The sequence below is a fragment of the Polyodon spathula genome, chromosome 7 (genome assembly GCF_017654505.1).
Source record: "Polyodon spathula isolate WHYD16114869_AA chromosome 7, ASM1765450v1, whole genome shotgun sequence".
Classification (NCBI taxonomy): Eukaryota; Metazoa; Chordata; class Actinopteri; order Acipenseriformes; family Polyodontidae; genus Polyodon; species Polyodon spathula.
Window position 1 is genome coordinate 5,580,837 of NC_054540.1, and position 14,696 is coordinate 5,595,532.

General features: G+C 37.3%; 1 protein-coding gene across 7 annotated transcripts in view; it reads left to right on the forward strand.

Moving 5' to 3' along the window:
- LOC121318047 (neuron navigator 3-like) overlaps positions 1–14,696 on the forward strand; it is a 159,222-nt gene that overhangs the window by 54,490 nt on the left and 90,036 nt on the right. For all 7 annotated transcript variants that reach the window (XM_041254274.1, XM_041254275.1, XM_041254277.1 and 4 more), the window contains exons 4-5: positions 6,801–6,873; positions 9,659–9,842. In XM_041254274.1, coding sequence (XP_041110208.1) covers positions 6,801–6,873; positions 9,659–9,842 — 257 coding nt within the window. The remainder of the gene's footprint in view (positions 1–6,800; positions 6,874–9,658; positions 9,843–14,696) is intronic.

Genomic DNA, 14,696 nt, shown 5'->3' on the forward strand with positions numbered 1-14,696 from the left:
CTACTACAGCATGTGTGTACAATTTGAGAATGAAAAGTAATATCAGTACTTTAATTGGCGATAACTAATACATAATGTTGATCTTGAGTTTAAAAGTTTTACAGTATTTTGTGTTGTTCAGTGCAGTAACCATAAAAGAACTTAATGTTTTTTCTATCAAACTTTTCTGCATTTTTGATTTCTTTAGTATTTTTCCTTTAGTGTAGTTTAGTTTGACGTGAAATTGCCCCTGTACTGTGTATTCTTTCTACAGTGCTATGTGTAGTCAGTTATTTCATTTGAGGTCTGACACAAAGTTGTGCAGAGGGAAATAACTTGCATGTAAGGAATTGCTCTAATTCCAGCCGCATTCTAATTTACTGGATAGTAGGCATGCCTTTTAGAATATGCAGCTAAACTGAAATTACAGTGAGATATGGGTATTGGAAGACGAATGTTAATATATTGAAGCTTGAGCCACAGCGTGCCCACAATGTTTGCTTTATAAGTACATAAAGATTTTGTTAATGACAAATCAAAAATGGTTTAGCTTTGATATTTAACATCTTTACTGTACACCATCCTGGTTCCACTGAGGAGCAAAACATTGTATAGAACAAGACGTTTCCATAATGAGGAAGCTTATATTTTCATACAGTTTAGTTACTGTACTGTAATGTTGCAAACAGTTGTATAATAAGAACACCAGAGCTGAACTATTGAAGTACAAGACATTATAGAAAAAGAATCAAAGAATTTGATGATTAAAACTATTTAATCCAGGATTTTACTCAGTCACAAAATGAGTTCTATAGTAGAAACCAAGAAGATGGTTAAAAAGTTTGTTCACCACTTTGCCATTCTCAATCACTACAGAGCCATGAAACTTGGGAAATGGTGGCACCACAGCACAGGCAACCACATTGTAATACTATTAGCACAGATCATGTAATTTTAGTATTGTTGGCAGTAGCATCCATAGTCAAGGTAACATTACACACTGCAAAAATCTGCATTTTCACGTTCAGCCCATCAGTGCTTGATCAGTTCCTAGTAGCTGATTGATCTCAAAACTTTTGTTTGATCGCGTCTTGAAGGACCCCAATGATTTAGCATCAACAGCATGACTAGATAACACATTCCATAACCACAGCAATGTCTGTGTACAGAAGTGTCTCCTACTCTCTTGAAGGAAGTAATGCAAAATGGACAATTGGACTTAAAATATACTACGTCCTCTTAACAATTGAAGCTGTTGGACACCAACTGCAACGTCTTGCAATCCGTTTCTGGGAACAGAAAAGTTCTCTCAATTGTTTTTTCTCTGACTGGGAAGGAGTTACTATACATACTCTATTTAAAAAACGTTGTTTAGCAAAAAAAAAACTAAAAAAAAAAAATAAAAGAACACTAATCTGCTAAATGAACATATGATTAATTCAGATTTGGTGGAGGACAATGTACTAAACCTAATTGCTTAAAATGTTTCTCAACTTATTAGAGTGTTTGTTTTATAAGGAGTCCTAAACCTATTACTCCTCCTGCTACCCGCAGGTGGGACGATGTAAAAGAAAGTAATAAAAATGCAGTGGTTCTTGTAAAACGCAAAAGTTCAAGTTGGCAGGAAGCGTTACATTTTCACTTGGTGTCCTCCTTGTAATGCACAGCATGTGATGTCTAATGGAAGTAAGTGTTCGTTAGTTGTAGAGAAGAAGAAATCATCTGTATTCCATCTGTTAACAGTCCACACGGTGTCTGACCGCTCTCTGATACACATTACTATCGATTTTATTGAGCTTTTAAAATATATTTTTTGTACTCATCTGACGAGTGCCGCACAAGTCTTAATAAAACGTGGTTTGTCTACAGAATTGCAAAGTTGAGGTAAAGAAGTTGGTCAGTTTAAAAAAAGGCATCCTGACTTTGTTTTTCTATTCCTTTTTTGTGTTTAGTTTTGTTTTTTTTACTTGGCTTGATAGCTTGTATGAAAGCTTACTTCCAGGATATCTCCCTCATTTTAAAACCGTTCATCTCCATACATGTAACAGTAAAGGAAAGCCAAGTGCGAACATGCACTGAAGTCCTCAATAGCTCTCTGTGCTCAATAGCTTTTCAAGTTCGTTTACTGGTTTGTAGAAGGTAGAGAGACATTGATGAGCTCTGCTTATGTGGAACCTCGCAGCGGTGAAGGTCATATTAAGCTAAAGGACTATCGGCAGACTTTCATGTCTGATGCTAAGTTGAGTTTATCTGTCATCAATTAAAGGGTACTAACTATGTTTTGTTCTTTTGAACTGCTAGAATGAAAAAGGGGTGGGTGTAAGAGTTTCAGTCGAGGTCACCGGGATGACCTTATGCACTTCAAGTACTTGTCACTGGGCACCTTAGTTAGAGTTTTGTCAGAAGTGGGCTGAATTATTAATGACATTTCTGCGCCTCGTTAAAATGATTAACTTGTCATGATCGTTCAGGTTTCTGCTGGAGTGGAATTGCCGCGTTCCAAATTGAATCTGTCAACTGGACAGTGCCATTTTATTGAACAGTTCCTAGGGCTTTCTTCTTTCTTCTACCCATTTCCATAAGTCAAACAAGTCACAGGAGTTGGGTTGGATAATTTCATTTATAGGCAGGCATTGAGGGTATCGATATAGGTTAGATTAATTCAAAGAGGTTATACAGTAGTCCAGCTGATTAACTGGACTGGTGTGGCGCTTATCACCCTGGGATGCATTTAGCAGAAGTTGTTAGAGATGTCCACGAATTCACAGAGCAGATAAAGGAAAATGCAGAAACAACCCTAGCTAGCCTACACAAGGACCTCACCCTTGCATCTCTGACTAATGCAGATACCCAATTAGGGGCACTCCTTTTCTTTTATCTCTTGATGACAGTTTGAAAAAATGTATTTGTTCTGAGAAAAAAGAAAAAAAAAAAAAAAAAAAAAACATTAGCTCTCTGATTTTTGTATTCCATATTTGCCTAGTAGATAGTATGGTAGATAATCTAAATTTATTTTTAAAACAACATTTTGGCTGTGTGTTATTAATAACTATGGCACACATAAGAGGTAAAAAATTATGTGTGTGCGGTTTTTCAAGCCCTGCCTCCTGTAGCCTTACAACATTGAGACCCATCAGTGTATATATTTTATAAACAAAATAATCAATTGAAATGCATTTCTGCATTTGTAACCATTGTTCTATTGTATTTGGGATCCCGGGAGCACTGCAGCTAACATGCACGGTACAGATAATCAATAAGCAGCCTCTATGAGGTAAACATTATTGTGCAGAGTGTGCTGTGGGCCTATAAGAATAGCAAAGCACAGGCCTGAGAATGGACCATGTGCCTGTCACATTTTAGGGTGCAGGTGTCTGTTGTGATGAACAACGCTTTTGTATGGACGAAGGCATAAGAGAAGGAAGAGCAAAGGGTAATATGAAATAGATGGCATCTCGGTAACCAAGGAAACGAGCAGGTGGACTGTAAGAGCAGCAAACTTTACTGCAAGATAGAAAGTTCAGCAGGTAAATGTGGGCATAGCTCGAGTAGCAAAAGTAATTGCCAGAATTCCACTCCACTACCTGTGACAATTTGCCTTGGTTTTATTACACAAAGTAGAGCAGAAACCTTCACTCACTGGGAATCAGGGCTGTTAATGTTTTGGGTTCAAAGAGCAACTGTGCTCAGCTCAGGGTCATTAAAATGGCTTCATACAAGAAAAACGCTGCAACATGTAAGGTTTTAATATAAATGAGTGGGTTACTAATTAGATTTAAGTGATCCCAAGAATTTCCAGCCAAGAAAGCGGTTCATGATGTTGTAATCCTATGTGTATTATGCGTTAACAGCAGTATCACAGTAAATGAGAGGAATATGTTTTTGTGTAATAGAAACTGTCACATACCTTTATATCATTATTTTCGTTGATGGCGGTTTTTGTGATGTGGACCACCAAAACGAAGGTCTGGATTCAAACCAGGAACCAGGAGTAAGAGGCTGTTTTACATTTCAAGAGAATTTCTAGAGTGCCTCTTCAGCTAACTTGTCCAGTAACATTTTCCATCTGCATACTATCAGATTTAAGTTTGATGCAACTCAATACTTCCTTGGTTATTTTCATATTTGGCTTGTCACCATATATATTGCCACATGCTATCGGAGAATATTGCTTAGACTGCACATACTTTACTGTGATACATCAATTACTTAATGTTATATATATATATATATATATATATATATATATATATATATATATATATATATATATATATATATATATATATAATGCTGTGCAAAAGTTTTATTTCTCTACTGTGATGAATTATGAGCATCAACAATTTACTCAAAGCCACTTGTGTTTTCTACTATTATAGCAACATTACTTGCATAAAGAAGGAAAAACATTGAGTGAAATAGCTCGCATCACTCGATTTTCAAGGTCTGGTATACAAAGCATAATCAACAAGTACAGAGAAACATCATCTGTAATTGACAAACCCAGGACTGGAAGACACAAAAAGCTGTCTAACAAGGATGCACAATACTTGTGTATTGCACATGTGTTGTTGTCCATCAGATCAACAGTACTAAGGTCACTCTTGAAATCAGGACTTAAAGGATGTGTTGCAGTAAGAATACCTCTGTTAAGAAAGGGGAACAAGACTAAAAGGCTAAAATATGCGCAAGAACACAGAAATTGGACTATAGAACAACGGTCAAAGGTTGGATGACAGCAGTGCCTTCTGCCAGTTCTTGTTTCAAGAAGTATTGTAGGGTTGTCAGGGCATTTAGATTTAGTCCTTTGAATTCTAGGCTGTTGGTTGAATTCCATTTGAGGTTGGTAGTGAAAGTATTTGAGTTTTGATGGCCAAAGACGAGGTCTGCGCTCTACTTCACAAAACCAACCTCACAACCAGCCCCTGTCTCTGCATCAATAAGTAATTTGAACTATGATGCCCTCACTAGTCATAGTCTAGGCACACTGCCAGCAATGTGTGCTGGGAAGTTAGTAATACCTAGTAACTTCTTAGTCATAAAGAGGACTTCATTCCCCACTGATGTCAACCCAGAATTCAATGAAAGATACATAATGCTTTAATTAATAAAGCACCAGTTCCTATTTAACTTAAAAAAACATAACTGTCACAAAGTGTTCTTTACTACAGGCATCACACGACACTATTAGAAACCATTCTTAAATGATTTACTTGGCAGCTCTCTTCTCCCTCGCCTCCAGTTAGCTTGAAAGCTTCTCTACACGTTTGATCTTTCTCCTGTGCCATGAAGAATGAGATGTTTAGAAATATGTATGCGAGTTAAGTGCAATTTATGATGTTGAACAATTAGGCTGTTAGACCTTCAGCACATGTGATAAAAAATGTGAGTTTAGCCACATGTTAGGAAAAAATACAGTTCCAAATCAGCACGTGTCTGTTGGTTTTTACACATTCAGCTGCTGTGACAAAATATGTGGCATATGTACAGAATATGTTCACACAACAGTGAATATTATATTTGTCTATCAGACAAAAGCATATGCTGAAGCATAGTTAGAATGCATTACAGTATACCGTTGATGTTATACTGCACTTGGGTTTATTCTGTTTTATATCATAAGCAATTCTTCACATATAGGCCCATCTGCTTCTGTGTACTGTATACTGTAAGCGAGTATAAGCACCTCTGTGGCTGAGTGTATTCACATTTGCAGTACTTGCAGTTATGGACAAAAGTATTTGGGCACAAAGTCACAAAGAAAATGATTTTCTACAATTTCTGATTGTTCTGTTGAAAGATATAAAGTAGAGCTTCAGCTTTATAATAAAACAACAACTTGTTACATAACATGCATGAAATGAAAAAACGAATTTCATGCTTTGACTATTTTTTTTTAAATTGCCCAAATATTTTTTGTTTGCGACTGTATAAAGTTATTAGCAGACTTTATTTTATTTTTTATTTTCAAAACTCAACAACTCCAGTGATTTCTCTGTGTGCAATAAGTAAGGGCAAAGAGGGCATCTCTACATTATGATGATGAAGATACAATCATTTTATCATTCCTTGAAGCTTATCCCTCCACATTGTAAGTACGATCGCCCCACTGGCCTGATCCATTTAAACCTGTACCAACCTGAGTGCTTGTCTGTGAGTTCATTTTATCAGCGGCCAGTCATGTTTCAGCTGGCCAGCCTCCAAGGTCCCTCAAGGTGACAGGCCAGTGTGTGTAGACAGAGAGCCCATTACACTACCCAGCTTCCTTGGCTGGTGCCTTGTCTAAGCAGACTGTCTGCACTACTGATACAAAAGAGCTCTTCAGCACAGTGTATCAGAACAAGAGAGAGGGAGAGAAAGTAATAAATATGTAAATGCAAAGAGACTGTTGTCATTAGAAATTGAGAAATGTTGTTCATACCAAAAACAGTCTCTCTGTACAGTATGTCGGCACATCTGAATGTTCTTTTTTCATCACATTCTTTCACCGAGGCAGTGATCCGCATCTCTAGATATACGCCCTGCCGTTTCATTCTGTATGCATGCTGCCCCCCCTATTTGTAGTACACAAGTATAATGTTAAGTAGGTGGGTTCTTGAGTAGTTGGCATGCCGTTCAGGATAGGGCCCTTTTATGAATTGTTGGACATCAACCGCAAGTGGACAATGAAAGCTTTATAGCAATCCCCTAATTAGCAGTAATCATTCTTGTTAAATTTTGCAGAGTGCTCTAGTATGTGATGAATGTGAAGTATTCATGCATCTTTCTCTCCCTGACACTTTTTCAGTTCTAAGGCTCCTGTTGTTTCTGTCCATTTGCAGATTGAGAATGTTGATGTCTGCCTCAGCTTTCTGGCAGCCCGAGGGGTGAATGTACAGGGACTTTCAGCAGAAGGTAAGAAATCATGTTATCACCACACTGCATTGTAAAGTTCCTGTCATATATTACTGTATATAAGCTGTATATTTTTCCCAAAAAAATATGTGTCGTTTGCCTGCTTGAGTATTTATATATACAGAGAATTCAAAAACAACTAAAAGCTCTATATCCAGTGAAAATCAGGACTCAACAGGTTACTCATCAATCATTATTAACTGAATTAACTGAAAAAAAAAAAATCACTACAATGTTTCATCAGTCTAGAAGCCTGAAACTTTGCAGCTAATACTTAAAACAGTGAGTTATCATTGTATCAATTACTTTTCTTCTTAATTTTATATACATATGTATGTATGTCTAAATGTGTATATTCATTGTGTACATGTGCATACAATACTAAAAGGAAGTTGCAATTGATTGTTTAAAATTTGGGATTATACATGTTATTACTGTAAATGCATAATTTTACAGTAAATGTGGGGATATTTTAATGATTTTATCTAAGTTTGCAATACTGTGAATTTACAAACCTGCTGGAGCATGGACCGTATTATATTTATTGACGTTAATAAAGGGATTGAATGAAAGGGATTGAAGGAACACGCCAGACGACGGTATTCATAGTCACTGCGTCGATCATTAAAATAAACCCTGTTATTTTCATATTGCAATTGAAAACTTGTTTTCTCATAATTTTACACAAGCCTCATCTTTTAAGGAAAGTCTAAATCCAGCAATGATTGCTGAGTTAAAAATAACAGAATCCAGGGGATTTTCATCAGCTCTGTTTAAACTTTTTTTCTGTTTGCTCTTGGCTTAACTTTGACAGCCGAATGGTATTTAAGGCTGCTGTGTCTTCCGGGAGCATGTTGGTTTAACTTTGCTTGAGTAGGGCACCCTTTCGCCTCTCACGTTTCGGATACAGTAAAGCGTACAGCGGGAGCAGCAAGTGATCCTCGTAACTGTGGCAGAAAGTAAAGCAACTTTGCAGACTGACCTTTTTAAGAGATTTCTTATTATAAAGACACTAGGGTTACTTTTAAATTCTATTTTGGTTGATATCTATGTATCCTATATAGAGCATGCTTTATTAGGAGCCATGTGTTCTTCAGCTTAACGGAATGTGCTGTTTTCACAAGCTGGAAAAAATCGACTTGCAATTAAATTAGCAGCGCGGCTTCATGCTAAGGATTTCTCATACATGCAAGTAGCTTTGCTATATTTTGATGCTCCAAAAGATTTAGGTCTTTGCCCAAAAATCATATCCACTGTTGTCATGCAGAATATATTAACCCTAGAAGTTGCGAATACTTGTGTCTTCCAGTGCTTTTGTTTTTTGTTTTTTATTTAAACTTCCCCCTTTATTCTGTGTTACCAAAGTTGGTAAATAATAAAAGGAATATGTTACAAAGCAAATCCCAACATGTTCTGAAACTTTTTCATTCATTTCAGTTTGACGGTCTCAAAGCCAACATATTAATAAACAATTGTCCTTCCTTACTGAAGGACATGGATCTAAATGATGCTAACCTGGGGCTCTTCAGGGATATAGCTGTGAAATCAAATGAATGCACAGATTGTAGATTTCTTTCAGTTTTGGTCATTACAATGCTGCTCACATGCATTCAGGGCCAAGATAGCGCCAAGCCTTCCAGCTCTCCATTTTAATGTGTATTTAATCATGTCAACTGTGTGGCCCTTATGGTTAAATAGATTTATGGTAAGCCCAAAGTAGCTTTTATCCTGGTTAGGGGGTAGAGTAGCAATTCAGTGGGGTACTGTGACAGAGTATGGACACAAAAGAGTTACGATCCTGAAAAGATTCACTGGGAGAAGTTCAGGCCAAATGAATCCCCCTTAAACTCAACAAGCTTGTATAACTACCAACAAAACAGTAAAAAATAAATCAATAAAAGCCTTTTACAACTTTTAGCTTTTTTGTGCCACTTTTTCTCTTTCAAAGTGAATACATTATGTATATACTGTAGGGTATTTGTCTGTGTTGTTTGTGAAATGTGCTTGGTGTGTATACAGTATGTGTATATACTATGGGTGTTTGTCTGTATTCCTGAAATTACATTTTAAAATTAACTGTGATTTGAAAGCTTCACTATATACAGTGTAAAGAAATTGCTATTGCATTATAAACTTCAGATATTTCCTTCAGCTATACCAACTTGAGCATTTTGAGTCCTAGCGATAATGAGGACACAATGTCTATGCTAGAATGCTTTACTCAGCCTGCTTTGCAGTACTGTGTGGTTCTGGTATGACTTGCACACACAAAAATGTCATCATTTAGTGCACACGGACATTACCTTGGATTGGAATGACCAGTATACTGTATTGTGGTATTTCTGTGGGTCACATTTTACAAGTCTGGTTTGTTTTTCTCAAGCCTCATAGGTTATACTTTATTGCTTTCTAGTATACACTATAATATATAATTACCTCAGCTTTTACAGTCTCCAAATAACAGGTTACAAGTCCAGGGGGGCTGTGTGCAAACAGAGGTTTCCCCTGGTATTTTCTATACAGATTTATACATTTTCTCAGGAAAGGGTTATATAATATAACTCATATAAACTCCCCTTCAATCAATCATGTAACTTTAGAGAACAGTATATGCTTTATATAACTTGTATTGCACACATGTTGCAAATCCTTCATGCAAAGTAAAAAGCAGTACATGCAGCACAGAGCCAAAAATACACAAAATCTGCAGATTTATGGAAGATGCTACAAGAGGCTACTGGTATTGATTTTGAACTGTGCTTTGGCCCTCTCTTTCTTTTTGCAGAAATAAGGAATGGAAATTTGAAAGCCATTTTAGGGCTCTTTTTCAGCTTGTCCCGATACAAGCAGCAGCAGCAGCAGCAGCAGCAGTATTATCAGTCCCTGGTGGAACTCCAGCAGCAAGTAACCCAGCAGTCTTCAGGTGCTGTTCCAAGCAGCCAGCAAAAGACACAAGACATGCAATCCAGGTGGGTCTCCCGAGCCAGAAGCTTCTGCAGGGCTTACAGAGGAAGAAATCATTCACTCCTGCAAATCTGCAGAGCTACGGTTGGATTTAAGAGTCTCTTAAAGAAGCGCTGACTAGGGCCTGATTTAGCAGGTTAGTTTAATCTAGCATAATTTTGAGGTGAAAGATCAAGTAAAAAATGGAACTAGCTAGCACAACAGCTGCTTGACCTACTTTAACTTGCTGTATTTAAATACTGTTGGATTATTATATATAATGTTTTTGTGTGATTATAAATAAACCGGCATCTAATATCCTAATGAGTCCTGAGCATGCAAGCCCATTCCTCTTTGTGGTTTTCATGCAAACTATGCAGGCTCAATGTTTCAGACAACGCTGCTTTGCGCTGTTTACTGACTTGACTGGTGTGTTTCTCTGTCAAATTGTGAGTCAATGCAGCTGCCTCATTCCTTATATAACGCCTTTTTATAGTCAGCGACAGGTGTTAAGCTTGCTGCTGAGAATGGTTGGAGTATGTCTCAAAAGCAATGTCAGTAGAATATTTGAAACATGTTATGGAGGTATGCAGCAGCTTACCAGTGTGATGCCAGGATCTTGTGTTGTCGACTAAAAGGAGGTCATTGGTTTTATTCATATTGGATTAGCTTAGCATAAATAAAAACCTTGAGGAGACAGTCAAATGTGAGTCCTAAATGTGATGTAAGAAAATGTGGAGTTGAGGAACATTGTGTTTATTTTACTATTCTTTTGACTTGTTTTCTAATATGTTCCCATTTCCGCTTCCCTGCTTTGTGAGATAGAATGATGCAGAAAAAGGTAAAGAGATATTAGTGACCCTGTCAAAAAAAACATTTTTTTTTTTAAATTATGTTCTTCAACGTCTATTATTGATGGATTCAATTAATTGAACAATTAGTCAAAACCCTTTTTTTTCATGTCAAGACAACAAACTGACAATGTCACATGCACTTAGAGCACATTAAGATACACCTCCTTAAAAATAAAGTAATATACAGTAATACAATTAAATAGTATAACTTGTAGACCACTTAATCGAAGTGTGACATTAACAAGACGTTGTCACGATACAGAAATGAGCGTCAGTCTTTAGACTGTGCTGATGGAAGCTGTTAACCGATAGGCTTTTCTAATCGGCATGCCACCTTGTTGTGTATTAAGCATCTTTACAATTGGCTTGGGATACTGCTAACACTATCAATTAACAGTGGCCTGGGGTCGTGCAGAATCGACAGTATGTCCATCCAATTTAAAATAAATACTGAACTGGGCAGGACTTTAGTTACCAATAGGCCTCTCTACTGAATAACCAGCACTTGCTAGTCTGTGCACAATACCAGAGGCCAGCACAGTTCTACTTCAGTATACCAGACACATGGAGCCAGTGAGTCTAACTGCTGAAATAGAAGAACTTGGAAGTAGGAATACAACAGGTCCCACACACTGACTCAGTCACCCAGGTCAAATAGCTTGACCTTCTTAACCCAGTTGTCAATTTGTGCACAATCATGTGCCGTCAAATGATAATGTATGCTTCTATAAATCCCTGTTATGTCATGTTGGCATTCATTTTTCACTTATACTTTTCTCTTTTAAGGACTATTCTCCAACGCAAAGTTATTTCACATGCTGTGATGCACAGCTATGGCCAGATGCTTTGAATCACCATATAGAATTAATTAATTTTGCTTCCTAAAGTTGAATGAAACCTACTGAGCAACTCAACGTCTTCTTTCAACAGCGTGGTTTAAAGTCTTCGAAATATGCTAGATAGTGGATTAGCACATCAGCACCACATGTCTAAATCACCTCTGTGGTGACAGTTCTTTTAAATAGTGTATGCACAAGATTTTATGAATGTTCTTTACTTTTGATTTTGAAGGAGCAGCCTTTTCATTGTTCAGTGCTTAACCCTTTCAGTCCTGCAGTCTTCAAACAGCAAGTGGGTATTTAGTTTGTATTGCAGACTATTTCCAGTGTAACGGGCAGTGTTGTGTGATACACTGCCTTTGTGGAGTCTGTCCTGTCCCCTGTCGTGAGATGAGAGGTTGAAAGCTCTAAAACCACGAATAGTAGTTGACCCAGGTTCTTTTGGATTGCGGTTAAGATGCTCACTTGTTGTGTATGGGGTCACTGGTTCACACCCAACCCCCAGCCCTCTACAAGGTTATTTCCAACTCTGTTCCACATGAACAGGGACCAACACTTGATTCACTAAATAAAACCCATGGCTAAACGAAATGAATCATGAATATAAATTAAGGGAAATGAATATATTTATCATAGAACAAGTATGGTTTAGTGGAGACTTGATTGAAGTTGATGACAGCGCATGCACAAACCAGGACCAGAGGGCAAAGGGTAAAAAAAAAAAAAACTGTTGACATGTTGTTACTGCTGAAATTCAGCTGCCCTCATTCACAACTAATGGTAAAGAGCAAGCTGTCTCTGTGGTGGTTGTTCTGTGAGCATGTGTTTATTATTAGATAAGAGACTACCTCAGACATCTGAGGCTGTTATACTCCCAGTATAGAAAAGCATCCTTCTCCTGTACAGTCCTAAGCAAGGGAGACTTTCTCTGAGCTGGACACAATGTGACTGCAGATTCCCTTGAAGAAGAAGGAGAACTGAGAGGTCAAACCACTGAAAATGAAGCTGACTGCTCCAATACAATTAATGGGTGACAATAGTATGAAAGGTAGGATAACTATTATGTTGGACCCAAACTGTCTCCCATTTCAAAGTTTTGCTGGAACTATTATTTCATTGATTTGCTGAATGGAAAAAATTATTTTCATAAGGTCACTTAGGGGATTTAATCTGGGTTTGGGAAGCCAGTACCATTGTTAAATAAAAGATTTTCTACCTGTGCTTGTCATTTCTACATTTGGTAACTCGGTGTGCCTCATTTGAGATCATTGTATTGGAATGTAGCTAACAGCTCTCTTAAACCAATAGCTCTATAGTATCTGTGACATATTTCCAGCATTAATTTACATATGTTTTCTGTTACCAGCTGGGAGGTTCATAGCTCATCACCACAGCCTGTTTATTTATGTTGCTATGATCACGAGCTGTAAAAAAGAAAGTGTGGTGTACAAATGTACCAATAACGTACCAAAAGCCAGCAGTACTCTTGTTCAAGAAAAAAAAAAAGTAGGCCACCGGCAATGCACAAACGTTCACCTTCAACTCAGAAGCTATGCTGCTATGTCCATATGTATAATCTTATTCAATGACCTGCTTGACTCATTAATCAATTCCCAACAAGTTATCTGGAGTGCGAAAGCCAACGACAGCCTTGTTTCATTTGTGCTTAAAGGAGTCAAACATATAAAATGGAACGCCAGTGAACATTAATTATTTCTGCATGTTTAAGCAGGGTTCTCAGCTCCACGCCTTATACGAGACCGTTAACACAGCCTTTATCTGAAGCCATGATCCATCCGAAGAGTGGAAACAGTAATCTTATATGACTTATAACGCTAACTGGTTTAGTCTTGGATATTGTGGTTCAGTGCTTTTTTTTGTTATTGGTTTAATAATATTGATGTGGTCTTGTTTTGAAATAATACTTGTAACAGGTTTTGTGAAAGTTTAACTCTTCTGCATGAGCATGTTCACTTTTCCTGAGCCTCCATTTGTATTGGAGAGCCTGCTTACCTAAGGACCTAAGCATTATTTTTGTGAGGAACGGGAGCGTACTTTGATGGCCACAAATAATAATTATTTATACTGGGTCTTCCATAAAACTTTATTTATTTAAAGTTGTATGCGCAGAGTGAACCCATTAGACTCATTTCCAAAATAGCAGGCCTCATTGTAGTGGGGATAATGAATGACTTTGTGGCCACCAGTGTAGTCACAAAATTCAGATCACAGTAGATTTTGGTTTAAAAAACACTGCTTTTTTATTGATAAAAAAAAATGAGGTTTATGTTTTAGCAAGTGTAGTAATTGCAGAGATTTTTTTTTTACTTTGCCACCAGCTAACACTCACAGTTTTCCAATGCCTTGTCCATTCCCCCAGACAACGAGCTATTAAAGACATATTAAACGAGACAGTAATCTAGATCCAATGGACTACTTCACCTTGGATGATTAGTGTTAACTTCCTAACTTGTTGACAGAGTTGGTTATCAAGAGCTGAAATAAAAGATCATCGGTCTATGAAGCCTTTTGTATCTACCCCACCAACTTTTGTATACGTCAGTGAGAGTATGAATTAGCTACCGTGTGCAGCTGTGTGCAGCACTGAAATAGAAATAGACAAGGGGGAAGGAATATTTGTGGGCAGGTCAAATTCCATTTTGCTTCCTAACAAGGTTAACCTTGCAGGAGTAAACCATGAGATATAGGCTAATGGTTTTCATTTATACCTCCTTTAATTTATTTATTTACTGTTTGTTCATATTTTATCCTTCGAACATGCAGGGTTGTTGCCTAGGAGACCAGCTGGTGTGTGGAGGTTTTCTTGAATTGAGGATGAAACCCACAACTACACTGCCACCACTTTACAGATGCTTTTAATAGATTCTGTTGGTTACAAAAAGAGATCTTTTTTTCTGAGGTCACAATTGACACTATTTATTCTGGGGTTCATCATTTTAGAGGGGTTTTTGTAGACACAATCCCACACTGAAACCAAGCCCTGTACCATGTTGTGCAAAGGCTGAAAAATAAGATGTCCAAAAGACCAATACTTTAACCATCAAAATTACTAAGAATGACTAGTCACTGGAGAACAGTGACTTCATTATGAAGTATTTCCTTTTCCTGTTTGGAGTTGAATGTATTCAGAAGTGGGGTTGCATTTTTCTTCAGAACACACAGTTCT